Source organism: Anolis sagrei, chromosome 6 (genome assembly GCF_037176765.1).
Source record: "Anolis sagrei isolate rAnoSag1 chromosome 6, rAnoSag1.mat, whole genome shotgun sequence".
Taxonomy (NCBI): domain Eukaryota; kingdom Metazoa; phylum Chordata; class Lepidosauria; order Squamata; family Dactyloidae; genus Anolis; species Anolis sagrei.
This window is the reverse complement of record NC_090026.1, coordinates 132,712,106-132,735,892: the sequence shown is the minus strand read 5'-3', so window position 1 is coordinate 132,735,892 and position 23,787 is coordinate 132,712,106. Positions and strand designations below refer to the sequence as shown.

General features: G+C 46.0%; 1 protein-coding gene across 2 annotated transcripts; it reads left to right on the top strand.

Annotated features, from left to right (window-relative positions):
• Positions 1-1,157: 1,157 nt before the first annotated feature.
• Positions 1,158-23,316, top strand: ZNF467 (zinc finger protein 467). Of its 2 annotated transcripts, none has more exons than XM_067470450.1 (5): positions 1,158-1,400; positions 9,548-9,659; positions 13,449-13,562; positions 17,161-17,292; positions 19,373-23,316. In XM_067470450.1, the coding sequence occupies exons 1-5, from the start codon at positions 1,371-1,373 to the stop codon at positions 21,304-21,306; spliced, it is 2,322 nt and encodes a 773-aa protein (XP_067326551.1). In that variant the 5' UTR covers positions 1,158-1,370; the 3' UTR covers positions 21,307-23,316. The 2 variants fall into 2 exon arrangements, with proteins under 2 accessions (XP_067326551.1, XP_067326550.1); XM_067470449.1 differs by having other exon boundaries at positions 1,159-1,400; positions 19,370-23,316.
• The last annotated feature ends 471 nt before the right edge of the window (positions 23,317-23,787 follow it).

The window sequence follows — 23,787 nt, the reverse complement described above, 5'->3', positions numbered from 1 at the left end:
TTTATTTTCCAGATCACCAGACTGGGCCACAGCAACGCCTGGCAGGGGACGGCTAGTTATTATTATTATTAATCATATTGTTTTGGTTATTGTTTTTGTTTATTGATGTACTGTGGGCTTGGCCTCATGTAAGCCGCAATCGAGTGCCTTGGGGAGATGGTAGCGGGGCACAAATAAAGTTGTTGTTATTGCTGTATTATTATTAATTATTATTATTACTATTACTATTAATACTATTATTATTATAATAAAAGCTTCCAAAGAAGCAAGCCATAACCCTGGTGAGGCTGGAGGCCCGCCTGTTGTTATTGTTGTATTACTACTATTACTATTATTATTACTATTAATTATTATTATTATTATTATTATTATTATAAAAGATTCCAAAGAAGAAAGCCATCAACCTGGTGAGGCTAGAGGCCTGCCTGTTGTTATTGCTGTATTATTATTAATTATTATTATTACTATTACTATTATTATTATTATTATTACCATTATTATTATTATTATTATCATTATTATTATTATTATTATTATAAGAGATTCCAAAGAAGAAAGCAATATACCTGGTGAGGCTGGAGGCCGCCTGTTGTTATTGTTGTATTACTATTATTACTATTTATTATTATTATTACTATTACTATTATTATTACCATTATTATTATTATTATTATTATTATTATTATAAGAGATTCCAAAGAAGAAAGCAATATACCTGGTGAGGCTGGAGGCCTGCCTGTTGTTATTGTTGTATTATTACTATTATTATTACTATTATTATTATTATTATTACCATTATTATTATTATTATTATTATTATTATAAAAGATTCCAAAGAAGAAAGCAATCAACCTGGTGAGGCTGGAGGCCTGCCTGTTCTTATTGTTGTATTGCTATTATTATTAATTATTATTAATTATTATTAATTATTATTAATTATTATTAATTATTATTAATTATTATTATTATTATTCTAAAAGCTTTCAAAGAAGAAAACCTAGTGAGGCTGCAGCGCCGCTTGGTGCCTCCAGGGGGCGCTCGCCCGGGAGGTTCGCCCGCCCACCCAATCAGCAACCCCTCCCCTCCGGAGCAGGGGGAAACGTCGTGCCGCGGGGCGTGCTGGGAGATGTAGTCCTCCGCGTGGCCACTCTCTCTCTCTCTGTTTCCTTTCCTTCCGGAAGGGAGGGAGGGAGGGAAAGGCAAGGCGGCCCCGATCCCGCGCTTTCCTGCCTGCCTTCCTTTTCCCGCTTCTTCTTCTCCTCTCTCTTGGCGGTTGGAGGGAGAGAAGGGGATCCACTTTTCCCCACCCACCCCTGACCCCCAATTCCCGGAGGAGGAGTCTGCCGCGGGATCGGGGCCCGGCTCCACGGATGGCCGCCGTCGGCGCCCACTCCCCCCAGGTAAGGAAGGGCAGGGGCAGGAGGGGGAAGGAGAGGAAAGGGAGGGAGGCAGGCCTGCCAATCCTTAGGCCTCTCCCTCTCCCCCTCCCCCAAAGGCCCGCCATCACTCCTTATTGGGGGGTCCCCGGAAATGGAAGGATCCCCCAAAGGATCCACGGCAGGAGGCCAGGCCTCAAAACAAAGCCAGGCCCAGAGGGAGAGAGAGAGAGAGAGAGGCCCTGGCCCAGCTCTTCAGGAAAGCAGATAGGCTCCACTTGGGAATCCTGGGACTTGGAAGGGAGCCCCAAAGGACATCCAGACCAGCCCCAGGGCGCCAGGGTCATAATAACACAGGCATACAGTTGGGAGAGAGCCCTAAAGGCCATCTAGTCCGACCCCATAACAGAGGCCTAGAGTTGGGAGAGAGCCCTAAATATAATCTAGAAGACCAACCCCCTTCTGTCAAGAAAGAAAAGCACAACCAAAACATCACCGACATGATAATAATAATAATGACGATGATGATGATAATAATAATAATAATAATAATAATAGAAACATTAAGGCCACCTAGTCCAACCCCCTTCTGCCATGCAGGGAAAGCACAACCAAAACATCACCGACATGATAATAATAATATCAATAATAATAATAACAACAATAATATGAAGAAGAAGAAGAATAGAGACGTAGAGTTGAAAGAGACCTCTAAAGACAATCTAGTCTAACCCCCTTCTGCCATGCAGGGAAAGCACAACCAAAGCATCACCAATATGATGATAATAATAATAATAATAATAATGACAACAATAATAATAATAATAATAGAGGCATAGAGTTGGAAGAGAACTCTAAAGGCCATCTAGTCCAACCCCCTTCTGCCATGCAGGGAAAACACAATCAAAGCATCACCAATATGATAATAATAATAATAATAATGACAATAATAATTATTATTATTATTATTCAGATTCCATCTGAACATTAGGAAGAACTTCCTGACTGTGAGAGCCGTTCAGCAGTGGAACTCTCTGCCCCGGAGTGTGGTGGAGGCTCCTTCTTTGGAAGCTTTCAAACAGAGGCTGGATGGCCATCTGTCAGGGGTGCATTGAATGCAATATTCCTGCTTCTTGGCAGAATGGGGTTGGACTGGATGGCCCAGGAGGTCTCCTCCAACTCTTTGATTCTATGATTCTATGATTAATAATAATAGAGGCATAGAGTTGGAAGAGAACTCTAAAGGCCACCTAGTCCAACCCCCTTCTGCCATGCAGGAAAAGCACAAAGCATCACTGACATGATGATGATAACAAGAAGAAGAAGAATACAAGCATAGTGTTGGAAGAGACCCCTAAAGGCCATCTAGTCAACCCCTTTCTGCCAAGCAGGGAAAGCACAACCAAAACATCACCAACGTGATGAATCAAAATAATAATAACAACAACAATATAAAGAATAATAATGGAGGTGTAGAGTTGGAAGTGAGCCCTAAAGACAATCTAGTCCAACCCCCTTCTCTCAAGCAGGGAAAGCACAAAGCATGACTGACATGATGATGATGATGATGATGATGATTAATGACAATAACAATAATAATAATAATAATAGAAGCAAAGAGTTGGAAGAGACCCGTAATCTAGTCAACCCCCTTCTGCCTTGCAGGAAATTATGGCATCACCAGCATGACGATGATGATGATAACAATAACAGTAAGAATAATAAAAGAGGCATTGAGTTGGTTGAGATCTCTAAAGGCCATCTAGTCCAACCCCCTTCTGTCAAGCAGGGAAAGCACAATCAGAGCATCACCGACATGATGATAATAATAGTAATGATAATAACAATAACAATAATATGAAGAATAATAAAAGAGGCATAGAGTTGGAAGAGACCTCTAAAGACAATCTAGTCTAACCCCCTTCTGCCATGCAGGGAAAGCACAACCAAAACATCACCAACATCATGATGATGATAATAATAACAATAGAAGCATAAAGTTGGAAGAGATCCCTAAAGGCAATCTAGTCAACCCCCTTCTGTCAAGCAGGAAAAGCACAACCAAAGCATCAACCAACACGATGATGATGATGATAATAATAATAAAACCATAGAGCTGGAAAGCACAATCAGAGCGTTACCGACGTCATGATGATGATGATGATGATGATGATGATAAAAACAACAATAACAACAACAAAAGGCAATCTAGTCCAACCCCTTCTGCCATGCAGGGAAAGCACAATCAGGGCATCTCTGACATGATGATAATAATAGTAATAATAATAATAACAATAAAAATATTAGAAGCATAGAGTTGGAAGAGACCCCTAAAGACAATGTAGTCCAACCCCCTTCTGCCATGCAGAGAAAGCACAACCAAAACATCACCGACATGATGATAATAATGACAATAATAATAATAATAGAAGCATAGAGTTGGAAGAGACCTCTACGAAGAGACCTCTAAAGGCAATCTAGTCCGATCAACTTCTGCCATGCAGGAAAAGCTCAATCAAAGCATCACCAACATGATGATGATAATAGCAACAACAAGAATAAGAATAGAGACATAGAGTTGGAAGGGACCTCTAAAGGCAATGTAGCCAACCCCTTTCTGCCATAGGAAAAGCACAATCAAAGCATCACCAACAGATGGACACCCAGCCTCTGCTTAAGGATCCTTCGCCTTAAGGCCAAGACTTTGAGGCAGAGAGTTCCACTGTTGAACAACTCTCCTTACAGTAGATAGGATCGCATGCTGCGGGGGCCCAAAGAGAAGATAGACTTGGGGTGCATCTTAATTAATGCAGATGGACACCACTTGGGAATCCTGCGAGTTCATAGAGTCCTAGAGTTGGAAGGGAACACCAAAAGCCATCAAGCTCAACCAAATGATGATAATAATAACAATAATAATGATTTATTTTGGACTTCAACTCACACAATTCCTAACAGCTCACTACAGCTCCCAGAAGCCCCCAACCCCACCTGGAGGGCCAAAGTTGGCCCATGCCTGGTGTAGATCCATGTTTAATTTTACATATTGCATTCTTTTTGTTTTTCGTGTTTGGTGCTTTGTGCCTCCTTTTGGGAGAAGGGAAGCGGGATATAAATACGCATTACGAGATGCAACATATCAATGAGGCCCATGAGTTCAAGTGGGGTCAAGGCTGCATGTATTCCTGCAATGGTGAGGCAGAGAGAGGAGAGGAGAAGGGCCGGGGAGGGAGGCAGGCAGGGTTTGCATTGCAATTCCTTTCTGGTCGCTCACTCGCTGCTTCTTCGCCACGTTCACATTCCGACCCGTGAAAGCCTTATGATCAACACAGAATTTTATGGCGTTCCCTTAGGGCGGGGAGCCTCAGAGGCGCTTTTGATGGGTCTTCCCTTTGAAATAGAGCCTCCGGTGCCTGGGATTCCTTGGCAGAGCTTTGAGGATTGATAGGGGAAGGGTCTTCTCTTTGGACTGCCATTCCCATAATCCCCCAGGCAGATGTGCACCTTTTGGGACAGTTCTAACCTACAACATTTAGGGGAAAGATCCTCTGCATGTATGGACGTACGGCAACTCTGTACTGTTCCAAGGGTTTCCTTAGATGTGGTTGGGCCCATTTTGCACAGCGCAAACATTTCTCCCCTGAGTTGTTGAATGCTTTCGTGGTCAGAATCATTGGGTTGTTGTGAGTTTTCTGGCCTGCCTGGCCATGTTCCAGTAGCATTCTCTCCTGACGTTTCACCCACATCTATGGCAGGCATCCTCAGAGGTTGTGAGGTCTGTTGGAAACTATACGTATATATTTGTGGGGTAATGTCCAGGGTGGGAGAAAGAACTCTTGTCTGTTTGAGGCAAGTGTGAATGTTGCCATTGGCCACCTTGATTAGCATTGAATAGCCTTGCAGCTTCAAAGCCTGGCTCCTCCCAACAAAGGATTCCCCCAGGCAGGAAGCAGCCAGGCTTTAAAGCTGCAAGGCTTTTCATAGATAGAATCATGGAATCATAGAATCAAAGAGTTGGAAGAGACCTCTTGGGCCATTTAGTCCAACCCCCTGCCAAGAAGCAAGAATATTGCATTCAAATCACCCCTGACAGATGGCCATCCAGCCTCTGTTTCAAAGCTTCCAAAGAAAGAGCCTCCACTACACTCCGGGGCAGAGAGTTCCACTGCTGAACGGCTCTCACAGTCAGGAAGTTCTTCCTCATGTTCAGATGGAATCTCCTCTCTTGTAGTTTCAGTGCTAATCATGGCGGCCAATGGCAACATTCACACCTGTCTCCAACAGACAATTATAATAATAATAATAATAATAATTATTACTATTATTATTTTAAACATTTATATTCCGCCCTTCTTACCCGAAATGGACTCAGGGCGGAGCACAGCATATATATATATATGGCAAACATTCAATGCCGGGACACAAATTCTTATATACATACATAAACATTAAAAACATTTATCAAAATGTTAAAATGCACCATTTAAAACCGTCCTAGTCATCCACGTCAAATCTAATTGGCCTGGTAAACTTTCCTATTGCTGCTTTATTGCCCTGAATTCCTCCAGGCAGGAAGCAGCCAGGCTTTAAAGGTGCAAGGCTATTCAGTGCTAATCAAGGTGGCCAATGGCAACATTCACACTTGCCTCCAACAGATTATTATTATTATTATTATTATTATTATTTAAAACCTTTATATTCCACCCTTCTCACCCCGAAGGGGACTCAGGGCGGAGCACAGCATATACACGGCAAACATTCAATGCCGGGACACAAATTATATAAACATAAACATTAAAAACATGTATCAAAATGTTAAAATGCACCATTTAAAACCGTCCTAGTCGTCCACGTCAAATCTAATTGGCCTGGTAAACTTTCCTAATGCTGCTTTATTGCCCTGAATTCCTCCAGGCAGGAAGCAGACAGGCTTTAAGGCTGCAAGGCTATTCAGTGCTAATCAATGGCAACATTGACACATGCTTCCAAGTGATGTCCACACCGGACATCATTCCACAGATATATGCATATATAACCCCCCCCCCCCCCCCACTTGCCTAGTTTACAACAGATCTCCCAACCTCTGAGGATGCCTGCCATAAATGTGGGTGAAACATCAGGAGAGAATGCTTCTGGAACATAGCCAGACAGCCCAGAAAACTCACAGCAAACTATTTCTCTCCCAACTTTCTCTCTCTTTTCCTGTCACCCGCCTGGCCGATGTTCCTGGGAAACAAAAGCAGTCCTTGTTATTTTCTCTCACTATCTCTCTCTCTCTCTCTCTCCTTTTATAAGGAAAAGGGAATTAAACAGGAAATTCCTTTGAAACAAACACTTTAGGATGGGAAGGCCTTTTTCGGGGGGAGGGGCTTTATTTCCACAATTGTTTTGCACAATTGAGGAGTTCCGGTCAATCCTGCTTGCTCCCAGGGACCCATTTATTGTATTATCATTGCCAATAATTTATTTATATGATGGACCACCATAGCCATGTCTGACTTCTTGAGGTACAGTCGCAGCATATATCAACATTAAAGTTGAATTCAACATAGAATTGTCAAAACAAATAGCTAAAATCAACTACTAGCCCATTCCCAGATTCCCAGGAATCCAAAGGATGGAGCCATGACAGTTAGAATGGAATCCTAGAGGTACGATTCTCAAGGAAGACTCGTAAACATGGCAAGACTACTTGCCATGCCCTGGAGAGATCATTTGGGGCTGTCACGTTGCCAGGGCTCTACCTTGTTTAGGTAGAGATGAATCAAACTCCCAGTTTTAACAAACAGTTTAATTAAAACAGCACTTACTTGCTGGCTGTTTTTAGAGTCCAAAATATAAAACACAAAGATAGCACGCAGCTGCAGAATAAACAAAAACTGATAGCAAAAATAACTTCGTAGTCAAAAGGGTCCAGTCCAGTGGTCAAATGACGAGAGTTCAATAAACAAAGTCCAGGGATCAAGAGTCTATACCATAATCAAAAGCCAGTTCAAGGTTCCAAGTTTACAGGAGACAGGTCAGGATACCAAAAAATCCAACAGACCTGGGGGGAAAACCAACAGCTGTTGCAATCCAGAGCAGGAAGTGAGGCCCTAAGAGAACTCTCCACCACACTTGGCTGTGAAAAACAATCCTTTTTTATTGAAGAAAAATGGTTACAAAATAAAGGGAAAATGCAAGTCAAAAGCCACAGCAAAATCAGCAAACATGAATTTAAATGGACAAAGCAAAACCAAAAGCCTCACTGGGAAAATACTGGAACTTGTTAGCAATCCACTAACCGTACTTGATATCCTAGAAATCTTCCCAAACTATGGCCAGGGAACCGGGAGAACTGCCAAGGTCTTCATCAATTCTGAAACGATGCCTGGACTGAGACAATCAGCCTGGCGTCAGGCAATTAACACTCAAGAATCGGTTCCGTGAACTGCCCTTCTTTTTTGAAGCCAATGTTTTTAATTCTTGAATTCGGGAGGATCGACGCAAACTGAGTGATTTACTTCTGTCTTCCCAAATTTGGCCCCTTCTGTTGTCATTACAGTTACCAGGTGCAGAAGGGAGGGAAAGGTCAAGGTCTCCCTCTGAAACATTCTCAGGAACACTGGTCCTTTCATTTTCCAAATCTACAGAAGTTCCTTCCTCACTAATTTCAGGAGCATTGGCATTTTCCAAACCTACAGCAGATTCTTCCTCACTAATTTCAGGAGCATTGGCATCAAGAGGTACATTTCCATTAGCATCAGTAAATATACTTTCATTAGCATCAGGAGGAACAAACAGAGAATCAGGTTCAAGTTCAAACTCAGGCTGAACCCCAACAACAGCATCCACCACCAAAATACAACAGATACTTTTCGCCCAAAGATCAGTCTCAAGGTTAACTCCTTAAATCCAGAAACACCCAGCTGCAACCCATCTCCCACACACCTCCACCCCTAATTGCTTTCAGCAATGAACTCCCACTTACAGATCACCAAACCCTCTAGAACTAAGACTCACATTAACCCTTCCATCACCAACCACTATCAACTGCAGACCATATGACAGGGGCCAAAAGATGGATTTGTTTTCCAGCACTCTGAGGCAGCCATGGGCAAACTTCAGCCCTCCCAGTGTTTTGGACTTCATCTCCCACAATTTCTAACAGCATATAGGCTATTAGGAATTGTGGGAGTTGAAGTCCAAAATACCATTAGGGTTGAAGTTTGCCCATAGTTGCTCTAAGGCAGTGTTTCTCAACTTGGGGGTCGGGACCCCTGGAGGGGTCGTGAGAGGGTGTCCGAGGGGTCGCCGAAGACCATCAGAAAACACAATATTTTCTCTTGGTCACCTGGGTTACGTGTGGAAAGTTAGGTCCAATTCTGTTGTTGGTGTGGTTCAGAATGCTCTTTGATTGTAGGCGAACTATAAATCCCAGCAACTACAACTCCCAAATGCTAAGGTCTATTTCCCCCAAACTCCACTAGTGTTCACATTTGGGCATATTGAGTGTTTGTGCCAAGTTTGGTCCAGATCCTTCATTGTTTGAGTCCACAGATGTAGATGAACTACAACTCCCAAACTTAAGATCCATGCCCACCAAACCCTGCTAGTGTTTTCTGCTCGTCATGGGAGTCCTGTGTGCCAAGATTGGTTCAGTTCCATCATTGGTGGAGATGAGAATGTTCTTTGATTGTAGATGAACTATAAATCTCAGCAAGTACAACTCTCAAATGACAAAACCAGTCCCTCCCCCCAACCCTTGTTGTTGTTCATTTGTTCAGTTGTCTCCGACTCTTTGTGACCTCATGGACTAGCCCACGCCAGAGCTCCCTGTTGGCCGTCCTGCCCCCCAACCCCACTAGTATTCAAATTTGTGCATATTGGGTATTTGAGCCAAATTTGGTCCAGTGAATGAAAATACATCCTGCAAATCGGATATTTACATTACGATTCATAACAGTAGCAAAATTACATTTATGAAGTAACAATGAAAATAATGTTATGGTTGGGGGTCACCACAACATGAGGAACTGTATCAAGGGGTCGTGGCATTAGGAAGGTTGAGAACCACTGCTCTAAGGTCTCCAGTGGGATTATTTGAGCCCCCAATCCTCCCATGATACACCCACCTTGGTTTCATGGAAATTACACAAATGCAGTGTGCTGACTCAGGTTTTGTGTTGCAGGTGCTGGTGCGGTGCGAAGACACGGCTCTCTACCCGGCCCCCGAACGGTGGAGAGGCTGGGCGGCGCATGCGGACGCCATGCGGGAGAACTTCGGCTCCACCATCGCTCTGGGTAAAGCAGGCCCGCTTTGTCCGACTGTGCAACGGCTGGGCTGGGTAGCCATTTCTAGCTGATTTTGAGTCCTTGTGGAAAAGACTGGGGTCTTGGTTGATTTGATATTATTTATTTATTTATTTACTGTACTTATATACCGCTGTTCTCAGCCCGGGGGCGACTCACAGTGGTGTACAACATAGAAAGGACAGGGTGCAAATTACAAGACACAATCTAAAATCAATCTAGCATTACCAAAAACATCGTCATCAAAAACATCAACAATATCAATAATACAAAAAGCCATTCGCGTCGTCTCATCGTTATGTCTTCTCAACTGGATTCAAAGTGGGTGGACTCCATAGAAAAAATGGAGGAGATCCAAACAGGGTGGAGGGCCACGTGGAGCCTGTTTGGGGGGGGGGGGGTGAATTGAACAAAAACAAACCACAGGCTGATATTTCAGATGTAGTGGGTGCCATGTTAATTAAGGTGGTCAGATTGAAAACTGGTGAAGGCATTTTATGTACATGTTATGGTTGTAGCAGGTGTGGCCTGTCATGCAACCTGGTCACAAGCAACACCTGCTGGAATTCCTTCTTCAATTTTAACCTGGCAACTCAATGTGAAGAAAAAATGCCTCTGTGACAAAGACACCCAGAGTTTCACATCAGGTCCTTTTCCCAAAGATGACAGGCAGATGGCCTAGGTAGGTAAAGGTAAAGGTTTTCCCGTGACATTAAGTCCAGTTGTGTTCGACTCTGGGTGTTGGTGCTCATCTCCATTTCTAAGCCAAAGAGCCGGCGTTGTCTGTAGACACCTCCAAGGTCATGTGGCCACTGTCATGACTGCATGGAGCACCGTTACCTTCCTGCTGGAGCGGTACCTATTGATCTACTCACATTTGCATGTTTTCGAACTGCTAGGTTGGCAGAAGCTGGGGCTAACAGCAGGAGCTCACCCCGCTCCCCGGATTCGAACCTGTGACCTTTCAGTCAGCAAGTTCAGCAGATTGGTGCTTTAACTCACTGCACCACCGGGGACTCCTTAAATGGCCTAGGGGAAGTGGCAATTCAATAGACACTGGGTTGCTGTGAGTTTTCCAGGCTGTTTGGCCATGTTCCAGAAGCATTCACTACTGATGTTTCGCCCACATTTATAGCAGATATATAAACCTCACTTGCCTAGTTTCTATACCTCACTACCGCTGAGGGTGCCTGCCATAGATGTGGGCAAAACGTCAGGAGAGAATGCTTCTCGAACATGACCAGACAGCCCGGAAAACTCACAGCAACCCAACGATTCCAGCCATGGAAACCTTCAACAACACATTAAATAGATACTGTATAGTCAAAGGCTTCACTAGGTTTTTGTGCAATGTCTTCATGGAGGGGACCCACCTAGTTTCCAGTGAGAGGAAGTTCCACAGAGCAGTCACCAAGAAGGCCCTTTTTCCATGGACTCACCAATCGATGGGTACCTTGCTAATCATAAATTAATCTACAGTGGTTTATGGGGAGGGCAGTAAAGTTTTATACAATGCGTGACTGTTTCACAAACATCAGCTCAGGCATAAAACATGGAAGAATGGCCATTTTAAAGTGAGAGGAAGTATCTCCAGTCATAGTGAGGCCTATTTCTGCTGCATTACCCTTGCCCAGGACTGTAGCTGGACACACCTTCTCCAGAGCAACTGATTGACCACTGATACCAGAGAAGAGATAGGTTTTATGACAAGGTTGCAGCTGAGTGTTTCTGGATTTAAGGACCTAGCCTTGGGACTGATCTTTGGGAGAAAAGTATTTGTTTTATTTTGGTGGTAGATGCTGCTGGTTTTCCCCCAGGTTTGTGGATTTTTGGTATCCTGACCTGTCTTTTGAACCCTTGTAACCCTGGAACCTTGAATCTTTGGACTGGCTTTTGACTACGTATAGACTCTTGATCCCTGAATTTTGCTCACTGAACTCTCGGCATTTGACCACTGGACTAGACCTTTTGACTACGGTGTTATCTTGAACCTGCAACAGCGTTTGCTGTCCGTTTTGTTTTATTTTATGTTGGCCTTTGGAACCAAAGACACTTCTGGTCTTTGGTGAGGAAACATGGCGCGATCTATCCATGTGCAGTATAGGAAAGGAAAAAATGAATGGGTCGGGCTTTAGCACAGCAGGTTAATCTGCCAGCTGCAGAAAATCTTGCTGATTAAAAGGTCGACAGTTCAGGTCCGGGTTGGGGTGAGCTCCCAACCATCAGCCCAGCTTCTGCTCACCTAGCAGTTCAAAATCAGCAATATGAGTAGATTAATACCGGGTTGTGGCACAGCTGGTTGGGGAGTCAGCTGCATTAAAATCACTACTGACCGAAAGGTCATGAGTTCGAAGCCAGCCTGGGTTGGAGTAAGCTCCTGACAATTTGTTTAGCTTGCTGTCAACCTTTGCAGCCTGAAAGGCAGTTGTATCTGTCAAGTAGGAAATTTAGGTACCCCACAGGGAGGAGGGAGCAAGCTTGTTTTCTGCTTCCTTGGAGACTAGGACGCAATGGAACAGTGGCTTCAAACTACAAGAAAGGAGATTCCATCTGAACATGAGGAAGGTTCTCCTGACTGTGAGAGCCATTCAGCAGTGGAACTCTCTGCCCCGAAGTGTGGTGGAGACTCCTTCTTTGGAAGCTTTTAAACAGAGGCTGGATGGCCATCTGTCAGGGGTGATTTGAATGCAATATTCCTGCTTCTTGGCAGAATGGGGTTGGACTGGATGATGGCCCAGGAGGTCTCTTCCAACTCTTTGATTCTATGATTTAACTAATTTACGATGCCATAAAACTCTCCAGCAGCATGCAAAGGAATGAGGAAGTACTCCATGGGTGACACAAATGGATGGTGAAGCGACAGCTGCCCCGGTGGCTGGAATTCAAAGCATACCCTCATGAAGCTGGAAAGTTAAATAGCCTCTGAGTGTCTGTCTATATATGTTGGGTGTGTCACGGCATTGAATGTTTACCATGTATATGTGCATTGTGATCCACCCTGAGTGTCAGGAGTCAATTTCCGACGGCATGAAGACATCACAAATTCCCTCCGTGACATGTCTCTCTATGACATTTTGAAGCCAGCAGAAGGCCCTGGAAACCTTGTATTGGAACTTGTGAAGCAACCAGTTCTAATAAGGAAACTGAGAAGAGGGGGGAGATGGGCAGGAAAGGTGTATAAAAGGAAGTGGTGGTGGGGAAAAGCCAGTAGTGTCTTTCTTTGCTGCAGAGATACAAGCAATATATCCATTTCAAAGCAAAACCGGCTTGTGAGTGGTTATTTAATATTGCTAGATAGATCCTACAGTCTGACACTGAGTCCCCTGCGGGGTTAGAAGGGTGGAATATAAATACTATAAATAAATAATATGCACTGCTTTGGCGGGGAGGTAATAAAAGGTGCTCATTTGAACATGGTGGCAATTTGATCTGGTCATTGGTGAAGAAACTTCTGGTTGTTGGTGAAGAAACACGAAGCAATGTATGCATGTGCAGTGTAGAAAGGGGAAAAAGGATGACAGTATTAGAAGAGACCCCAAGGGCCATCCAATCCATACAAGAAGGCACAATCCAAGCCCTCCTGCCAGATGGCCATTCAACCTCCAGAGAAGGAGACTCCACTGTGCTATAAATCAAGTGATTGCTTTTTTATGCTCAACATCTTTGTGGGAATTGTCTCAGAAGTGGGTCACATCTTCCACAGTGATATTGCGGTGCGCAGCGTATCACACCCGGGGTGGAATTGTGCCTTGCAAATGGTGTCCTCTTTTCTTCTTGCAGGATCTCCGGTGGCCAAACCTGAAATGGTGGCCCAGATTGAGGACGGCCGCCTCCTTCCAGCCAAGGGCCAAGGGGATGCCGGCCCAAGGGGGCCACCAGGGATTGCCAATGCAGGTCAGAGAGGAGGAGGAGGAGGCTCTGGGAGGGCCAACGCATCCAGAAAGGCTCACTGGATGCATTGGCCCGGGGAAGGGCAAAACAATTCGGGGGATTGTCTTAAGGCGGGCATGTTAGTAATGGTGGGAGTTGAAGTCCAAAACACCTGGAGGGCCCAAGTTTGCCCAGGCCTGCCTGAAGGTTTGGATGGGGTCTTCTTACTCATAAAATAATCTGGAATTCCAAAATCTGAAATATTGCAAAATAGCCCATATGAGTAGCTCTTAGAGCAGGCATGGGCAAACTTGGACCTTCCAGGTGCTTTGGACTTCAACTCCCACCATTCCTAATAGCCACTATTATTTATTTATTATTATTTATTTACTTTATTTGTATACCGCACTATCTCAGCCCGTAGGCGACTCTGTGCGGTTTACAACAGGACAATATACAAAGTGCATAGCATTAGCATCTAAACAATCACTAAAGCAGTTAAAACAATACAACAATACATCAGCAAATGAACAAACATCAATACATCCAATAACTAATCCGTCACGTCTCATCAGTAAAATCACAATCCGATCTCCTCATCCATTATTCCAGTTCCAAATTCAGTCAATTGATTGCACTGCTTAATTGAACGCCTGTTCAAAGAGCCAGGTCTTCACTCTTCTCCTGAACACCAGCAGGGAGGGAGCCGATCTAACGTCTGCGGGAAGGGCGTTCCACAGCCGAGGGGCCACCACTGAGAAGGCCCTGTCTCTCGTCCCCGCCAGCCGTGCTTGTGAGGCTGGCGGGATCTAGAGCAGGGCCTCCCTGGACAATCTTAATGTCCTAACTGGTTCATAGGGGGTGATGCGTTTGGACAGATAGGTCGGGCCAGAACCGTTTAGGGCTTTTAAGGCTAAAGCCAGCACTTTGAATTGTGCCCGGTAGCAAATTGGCAGCCAGTGGAGCTGGCGCAACAGAGGAATTACTGTTAGGAATTCTGGGCGTTGAAGTCCAAAAACACCTGGAAGGCCCAAGTTTGCCCAGGCCTGTGTTAGAGGGATATTTTTGTTTTCTGAAGGTTCACTGTACACCAATGTTGTATCCTACACCAAATCTTTTAAAATATTGTATAAAATACCCTTTGGACTTCATATGTAGGTATTTATTTATGAAGCCAAAATGAATTTTACATTTAGACCTGAGTCCCATCTTCAAGATATCTCATGGTGGATCTATATGGTAATACAGGTATCCCAAAATCTGAAACCCAAAACACTTCTGGTCCCAAGCCTTTCAGATAAGGGATACTCAACCTATGCCACGCTGTGGCAGTGTACAATATCATCACGCTGAATCATAGAATCATTGAGTTGGAAGAGACCTCATGGGCCATTGCCTTCAAAGCACCCCCAACAGATGGCCATCCAGCCTCTGTTTAAAATGCTTCCTCTTCATCTTGGAAAAAAGTGACGAGTGGAGTGCCATCCGCAGGGTTCTGTCCTGGGCCCGGTCCTGCTCATGATCTTTATTAATGACTCAGATGAAGGGTTAGAAGGCAGGATCATCAAGTTTGCAGATGACACCAAATTGGGAGGGAGAGCCAAGACTCCAGAGGACAGGAGCAGGACTCAAAGGGATCTTGACAGATTAGAGAGGTGGGCCAAAACTAACAAAATGAAGTTCAACAGGGACAAATGCAAGAGACTCCACTTTGGCAGGAAAAACAAAATGCAAAGATACAGAATGGGGGACAATGCCTGGCTCGAGAGCAGTACGTGTGAAAAAGATCTTGGAGTCCTCGTGGGGAGGAAGGTGAACATGAGCCAGGAATGTGATGTGGCGGCAAAAAAAGCCAATGGGATTTTGGCCTGCATTAATAGGAGCATAGTGTCTAGATCTAGGGAAGTAATGCTCCCCATGCTCTATTCCGCTTTGGTTAGACCACACCTGGAATATTGTGTCCAGTTCTGGGCACCACAATTCAAGAGAGATATTGACTCTAAGCTGGAATGTGTCCAGACGAGAGCGACTAAATGATAAAAGGTCTGGAGAACAAGCCCTATGAGGAGCGGCTTAAGGAGCTGGGCATGTTTAGCCTGAAGAAGAGAAGGCTGAGAGGGGATATGACAGCCATGTATAAATATGTGAGAGGAAGCCACAGAAAGGAGGAGGGAGCAAGCTTGTTTTCTGCTTCCCTGGAGACTAGGATGCAAGGGAACAATGGCTTCAAACTACAAGAGAGGAGATTCCATCTGAACATGAGGAAGAACTTCCTGACTGTGAGAGCTGTTCAGCAGTGGAACTCTGCCCCGGAGTGTGGTGGAGGCTCCTTCTTTGGAGGCTTTGAAACAGAGGCTGGATGGCCATCTGTCAGGGGTGATCTGAATGCAATATTCCTGCTTCTTGGCAGAATGGGGTTGGACTGGATGATGGCCCAGGAGGGCTCTTCCAACTCTAGGATTCTATAATTCTATGATTCTACCTCATCCAGGATTTTATCATTTTGCCTCGACCATTTGGCCTGCCCATTCTGTTTGATTTTATATTGTGTTAATCTGCTTTATTTTATTTTATTTTGCTACTGTATGTATTTTATTCTGATGCAATTGTTTGTTGTCTGCATTCTGTATTTTATTTTGCTGTGTTGTATCTTTGGGCTTGGCTTCATGTTAGCCACCCTTTGGGGTATAAATAAAGATTATTATTATTATTATTATTATTATTATTATTAAATGTCCATTCACTTGGTTTCAAAGTATTTTAACCTTATTATTTATTTTTTATTTATTTATTTCGAGCTTTTATAACCTGGTCTTCTCGACCTCCGAAAAGGGACTCAGGCCGGCTAACAGCAGAGGGTCAAAATACAATAAGATAAACCACAGTAAACATCATAATACAATAGTACAAAAATACATTAAAATACAATTATACAACTTATAAAAGGTCAGTTCGTCAGAATAAATCATAAATTCATCGCCATCTGCCCATGTGCTCAGCAGTTATTGACTCAATCACCATTCTGTGAATGCAGTATCCCAAAGCCATGTCTTTACCAGCTTTCTAAAAGTCAAGAGGGAAGGGGCAGATCTAATCTCCATCGGGAGGGAGTTCCAGAGCCGAGGAGCCACCACCAAGAAGGCCCTGTCCCTCATTCCCACCAGACACGATTGCGAAGGAGGTGGGACCGAGAGCAGGGCCCCTCCAAAAGATCTTAACAACCTTCATGGTTCATAGGGGAGAATCCATTCGGATAGGTAAATTGGGCCGGAGTCGTTTAGGGCTTTATAGGTCAACACCAGCACTTTGAATTGTGCTTGGAAGCTGATTGGCAGCCCGTGGAGCTGACGCAACAGAGGCGTCATATGCTCCCTGTACCCCACTCCTGTTAGTAGTCTTCTGGGCTTTTCCTGCTTGTTCAATTGCTTACTGTCCTTTTTAGTCTCCCAATTATTTTCATTATCTGAAATTCTGAATTATATTGTTTAAAATTGATTTTCCTCCTAAGAGACTCACATGATCTTGGGTAAAAGAAACAACCCTGCAATGTATAAGGCCCTGGGAGCTCTCCTAGGAAGAAATGTCTATCTGTCCTGCTAATTTTCCTCCTTCTCTTGAGCAGGACCGGTGGCCCCGGAGATGGGAAACGATGCTAAGAAGGGCCACCCGCCCCCACTGTCACTACCGCCCCCACAGGTGGGACTGGACCAGCGAGGGGTGGGAGAGTCAAAGCATCCTGAGAGGAGTGGCCCAGGTAAGGAGTGTCCAGTTTGTCTTTGCCTAAAGGTCTGAGGCATTTGGGGAGGGACTGTCATGGAGGAGCAGGCCCCTGCAAAGCAGGAAGCTGGCAGACCCTTGTTCCATCCAGCCCTGTATTGTCAATGCTGATGGCCCACCAGGACAAGTGACCATTTATCCCATTTCTTGGTCTGACCAAGGCAGAATAGAATAGAGGGTATCATGACTTTCCTTGATCCTGACAAATAGAGTCATTTTTATGCAAGCCAAAATCCCATTGGCTTTTTTAGCTGCCATGTGTCACGATGTCAGGACTCTGCCTTATTCAGATAGAGATGAACCAAACAAACACTAGGTTGCTTTCCTAGTCTTGCTGGGAGATGCCAGAGATGGGACCTGGTACCTTCACCATGTCCTTGCTTTGAATCATGCCCTTAGGGTCCATCAGGCCTCATCCTGTATTGATCAGCAGCCATGGGGTTCTCAGGGATGCTTCCTTCTTAGTCCAACTCAAAGAGGCCCCTGATCTTTGATGGCATCTCTCACCAAGGACTAGAATCCTAGAAGAGTTGGAAGAGACCTCGTGGGCCACCCAGTCCAATCCCATTTTACCAAGAAGCAGGGAAAGCACATTCAAAGCACCCCCAACAGATGGCCATCCATCCTCTGCTTCAAAGCCTCCAAAGAAGGAGCCTCCACCACACTCCCTCCAGGGCAGAGAGTTCCTCTGCTGAACAGCTCTCTCAGTGAGGAAGTTCTTCCTAATGTTCCTTTCTTTCTTTTAGTTTGAAGCCATTGTTCCATTGCGTCCTAGTCTCCATGGCAGCAGAAAGGAAGATTGCTCCCTCCTCCCTAGGACCTCCCCTCATCTTGTTAGACATGGCCCTCATCATGTCTCCTCTCCACCTTCTCTTCTGCAGGCTAAACATGCCCAGTTCTTTCAGCCACTCCTCAAAGGGCTTGTTCTCCAGACCCTGGAGCCTTTGAGTCACCCTCTTCCTCTGGACACATTCAATCTTAGAGTCAACATCTCCCTTCAATTGCGGTGCCCAGAATTGGACACATTGTGATTCCAGGTGTGGTCTGACCAAGGCAGAATAGAATAGAGGGGTAGCAGGACTTTCCTCAATCTAGACCATAGAGTCCTCTTTATGCAAACCAAAATCCCATTGCCTTTTTTAGCTGCCACGGGTCACGGTGCCAGGGCTCTGCCTTATTCAGGTAGAGATGAACCAAACAAACACCCAGTTTGTATCAAACAGTTTAATTAAAACAGTGCTTACTTTCTGGCTGTTTTAATAGTCCAAAATATAAAACATAAAGGTAGCATTCCGCCACAGAATATAAAACAAAAACTGATAGCAAAAGCTACTCTGTCATCAAAGGGTCCTGTCCAGTGGTCAGAATGCCAAGAGTTCAATGAGTAAAGTCCAGGGATCAAGAGTCTATACCTTAGTCCAAAGCCAGTCCAGAGATTCAAAGCTCCAGGGTTCTAAGAGTTCAGGAGACAGGTCAGGAGACCGAAAATCCACAAACCTGGGGGAAAACCAGCAGCATCTACCACCAAAACAAGACTTTTCTCCCAAAGACCAGTCCCAAAGCTAGGTCATTATATCCAGAAACACCCAACTGCAGCTTATCTCTTGCATACCTCCACCCTTGATTACTTTTACCCATGAACTCTTACTTACAGATTACTCAACCCTTTAGAACTTACATTAACCCTTCCATCACCAACTGCTAGGCTTGCCACCATCAACCACCAACAACTGCAGAACATGATACATGACACCACGTCACATTGTTGGCTCATGTTTAACTTGTTGTCCATGAGGACTCCGAGATCCTTAGGCCTTACTCTGCTAAGCTTTGTCCTTTCAACATACAGCCTGATCTGCTTTGGGTCTCATGTGGGAGAAAAGCAAGATAGAAATAAGCAAATGCATAAAACCAGGGCATTCTGGGTGGCGTGGTGACCTTTCTCCTCCTGCTGACGATGATGCCCTCATTCTTCGGTATGTCTTCTCGCTCTGTGCCTCTCTCCTGCCTCTCCTAACTTGGTGCCTCTCTCTTTCATGTCTTCTCCATCCCAGCAGGCGAGTGGCTGATCCGGACGGTGAAGGTGGAGGCTGAGGACTACTCGGAGTGGCCGGCCGGCCTGAGCGCGGAGGTGCTTTTCTCGGGCCTCCCTCCAGGAAACGTCTGCAAGGCGGAGGGTCAGGGTCCCCGGGTGGAGTACCGAGGCAACGGGGGACTGGGCGAGCTCTCGGGCCTGGCGCTCCAGCAGTGGCAGATGTTGAGTGAGGAGAAGCCCCTGGCCTGCCCCAAGTGCGAGCATCCTGGGGGGCCTCTCAGTGGAAGCGGGGCTGACAACGGAGACCCCCGCCCTCGCCCTTTCCCCTGCCCCCAGTGTGGCAAGGCCTTTGGCAAGAAGGCCCACCTGACCCGCCACGCCCGCATCCACACCGGCGAGCGCCCCTTCGCCTGCTCGCACTGCGGCCGCCGCTTCTCGCAGAAGATCCACCTTGGCTCCCACGAGCGGGTGCACACGGGCGAGCGGCCCTTCCCCTGCGACCGCTGCACCAAGAGCTTCCGCAAGAAGACCCACCTGGTGCGCCACCAGCTCACCCACACCGGAGAGCGGCCCCACCCCTGCGCCCTCTGCGCCCGCAGCTTTGTGCACCGGAGGCACCTGCTGCGCCACCAGCGCCAACACGAGGAGGGGGCCACGCCGGAGGGGGGGCGCTTGGAACCAGGGCAAGCCCCAGGAAACATCAGCGCTGATCCCCAGCCACGGACAGATGTGGGTCTCTGTGGGCACCCCGGTGAACAGGGACAGGCCGTGGCTTCCTCCGCTGAACTGGGACCAGCAGTACCCCCATCCGTGGAAGCCAGCGAGCTGGGGCCCCCGACAGCCATGTTGTACCGGGATCCAAGCGAACTGGTACCGTTCCCGCCCTCCTGCATGGGGCACCCCGAAATGTACCAGGGCTCCATCCTCTTCAAGGCCCCCGTTGAGCAGGAGATGGCCAGGCTCCCGTGCATTGAACATAACATCCAGAGGGAGGTCATGGCAATGGGTTTCCCTTACCCGGAGCAAGGGCACTGCGGGGCTGTCTGTGGGGCACAGGAGCAGGCAGAGGGGGGCAACCCATGCGTGGAACCCGTGAGCAAGACCGAGCCGGAGGGGGACCCCGACACCGCCTGCCAGCAGCCAGAAGAGAAGCCGTTCCTCTGCTCCGACTGTGGGAAGGCCTTCGCCTGGAGGAAGAACCTGGCCTCCCACCAGCGGCTGCACACTGAGGGGGGGAGGCCCTTTTCCTGTGCCGAGTGCGGCCGCGGCTTCAGCGACAAGCGTCACCTTACAGCGCACTTGCGTGGACACATGGGGCTACTGCCGTATGCTTGTCCGCACTGCGAGAGGAGCTTCGCCCACCGGGCCGGCCTGGCCTCTCACCAGTGCGGGGGTCATGCCGGGCAGCGGCCCTTTGCCTGTGCCGAATGCGGCCGATGCTTTGCCCACAAGCGGCACCTGCAACGGCACCGACGCAACCAGCACTCAGCTGAGCGGCCTTTCTCTTGCGCACAATGCGGCCGTACCTTTGGAACCCGGGCCAGCTTGGTAGCACACGTCAAATCCCACGCCGGCCAGCGCCCCTTCGCCTGTCCACTCTGTGGCCGTGCGTTCAGCCGGAAGTCCCACCTGGCCCGCCACGAAGCCGTCCACACGGGTCTGCGGCCGCACGCCTGCACCCAGTGCCCCCGGCGCTTCAGCTCCAAGACCAATTTGGTGCGGCACCAGGCCGTCCACACCGGCCTGCGCCCGTACATCTGCACCCACTGTGCCCGGAGCTTCAGCCGCAAGACTCACCTCTTGCGCCACGAACGGACTCACACCACCACCACGGCCCCCTTGCCCAGCGCCACAGGTTGGGCGGTCACCCCTGTGCCCCAGGGCTCCCTGCCCACCCAGCCCCAGCCAGAACAGCCCCTCATCTTCCCTGTGGCTTTTGACTCCCCTTGGCAGTGACAAGATCGCCATCCGTTTGTGCTCTCGGCATTCGTCGACTCGGTATGCGCTCAGTGTGCTGCAAAATGGGCAGAGTCACACACTCCATTAAAAGGAATTAGATGCCCACACATCTAATTAAAAAGAGTACAAATTACCGTACAGCATCGCATAATAGTCCCAATCTCCCAGTTTGGAAGGAAAAAGGGGGTGCAGCTATGATGCAATGACGACTATTATGCGGTGAAATTAGATGCCCACACATCCATTTTAAACAGGGTACAAATTACCATACATCATCGCATAATAGTCACAATCTCCCATTTTGGAAGGAAAAGGGGGGTGCAGCTATGATGCAGTGACGACTATTATGCAGTGAAATTAGATGCCCACACATCTAATTAAACAGGGTACAAATTACCGTACATCATCGCATAATAGTCCCAATCTCCCATTTTGGAAGGGAAAAGGGGGTGCAGCTATGATGCAATGACGACTATTATGCAGTGAAATTAGATGCCCACACATCCATTTTAAACAGAGTACAAATTACCGTACATCATCGCATAATAGTCCCAATCTCCCAGTTTGGAAGGAAAAAGGGGGTGCAGCTATGATGCAATGACGACTATTATGCAGTGAAATTAGATGCCCACACATCCATTTTAAACAGGGTACAAATTACCAAATATCATCGCATAATAGTCCCAATCTCCCAGTTTGGAAGGAAAAAGGGGGTGCAGCTATGATGCAATGACGACTATTATGCGGTGAAATTAGATGCCCACACATCCATTTTAAACAGGGTACAAATTACCGTACAGCATCGTATAATAGTCCCAATCTCCCAGTTTGGAAGGAAAAAGGGGGTGCAGCTATGATCCAATGACGACTATTATGCAGTGAAATTAGATGCCCACACATCCATTTTAAACAGGGTACAAATTACTGTACAGCATCGCATAATAGTCCCAGTCTCCCATTTTGGAAGGAAACAGGGGGTGTAGCTATGATGCAATGACGACTATTATGCAGTGAAATTAGATGCCCACACATCCATTTTAAACAGGGTACAAATTACCGTACATCATCGCATAATAGTCCCAATCTCCCAGTTTGGAAGGAAAAGGGGGGGTGCAGCTATGATGCAATGACGACTATTATGCGGTGAAATTAGATGCCCACACATCCATTTTAAACAGGGTACAAATTACCGTACATCATCGCATAATAGTCCCAATCTCCCATTTTGGAAGGGAAAAGGGGGTGCAGCTATGATGCAATGACAACTATTATGCGGTGAAATTAGATGCCCACACATCCATTTTAAACAGAGTACAAATTACCGTACATCATCGCATAATAGTCACAATCTCCTATTTTGGAAGGAAAAGGGGGGGTGCAGCTACATTGCAATGGTGACTATTATGCGATGAAAAGAGCCCCATTTTGGGGGCTTCTTTCACTATGTAATAAACAATATAAGGGTGCAGCCACGCGGGAAGGTGATGAGTGAACAAAGGGTGAGACTATTATGCGGGGAAAGTAAAAAATTCCATTTTTGCCTTCCCAAAAGGGGTGCGACTATTATGCGATTAAATCCACTATTTTGCTTATTTTCTGAAATCACCACTTCTGATGTAAGGCAATAAAATGATGAAAACTAAACCTAGCATAATTTATTTTATTGTTGCTCCTCTTGACAACAGACTTTGCTACCCTCTCCTGGAATATGTCTGAGCAGCCCATCTTGACCACCCTGTGGACTAGAAACTTGGATTTGAGGGTACAATTTTCAGATCCTTTGAATGCTGGCTACACCGAAATGTGTGCTGTGTATCAGCGAGTACTAGCGGCCTGGTTTTTTAAATAGACAAAACTCAACATAATAACCAGTATGCTCAGTTTTAAGCAAAGACCGGACTCTTTTTAACTGCGAACAAGTCATTTTAATAGAATCTCGAGGCAATTGTAAATTGCATTTTGTAAAACTCTCTCTGATGTAAACAAGAATAAAGTGATTAAATTCTACCTCGAGTCCTGATTCTTTCATGTTGAAGGGCTGGAAATAGCTTTGCTCTTTCCCGTTTGTTGTTGTAACCTGCCATAAGTTAGAAACACACAATGATAAAATTGTGGAATGGTCAATATGGTAATTAAGGTCATTTGGATCGTTTTGGTCACAATATCAGGGGTTAATAGAGTCAGTATCATCTATATATAAATAAAAATGTAATGTTTGTTTATGGGATTAACATAACTCCAAAACTACTGGAAGAATTGACACCAATTTTGGACACAAGACACCTAACAACCCAATGAATGTCCTTCACTCACAAAAAAATTGATTTTGTCATTTGGGAGTTGTAGTTGCTGAGATTTATAGTTCACCTACAATCAAAGAGCATTCTGAACCCCACCAACGATGGAATTGAACCAAACTTGGCACACAGTTCTCCCATGACCAACAGAAAATACTGGAAGGGTTTGGTGGGCAGTGTC

Bases quoted from the DNA above. Each gene is read 5' to 3' on its own strand.
- ZNF467 (XM_067470449.1), top strand. From the start codon at position 1,371: ATGGCCGCCGTCGGCGCCCACTCCCCCCAG. The intron at 1,401-9,547 runs GTAAGGAAGGGC...TTTGTGTTGCAG, and splicing joins TCGGCGCCCACTCCCCCCAG to GTGCTGGTGCGGTGCGAAGA. The intron at 13,563-17,160 runs GTCAGAGAGGAG...TCTCTTGAGCAG, and splicing joins ACCAGGGATTGCCAATGCAG to GACCGGTGGCCCCGGAGATG.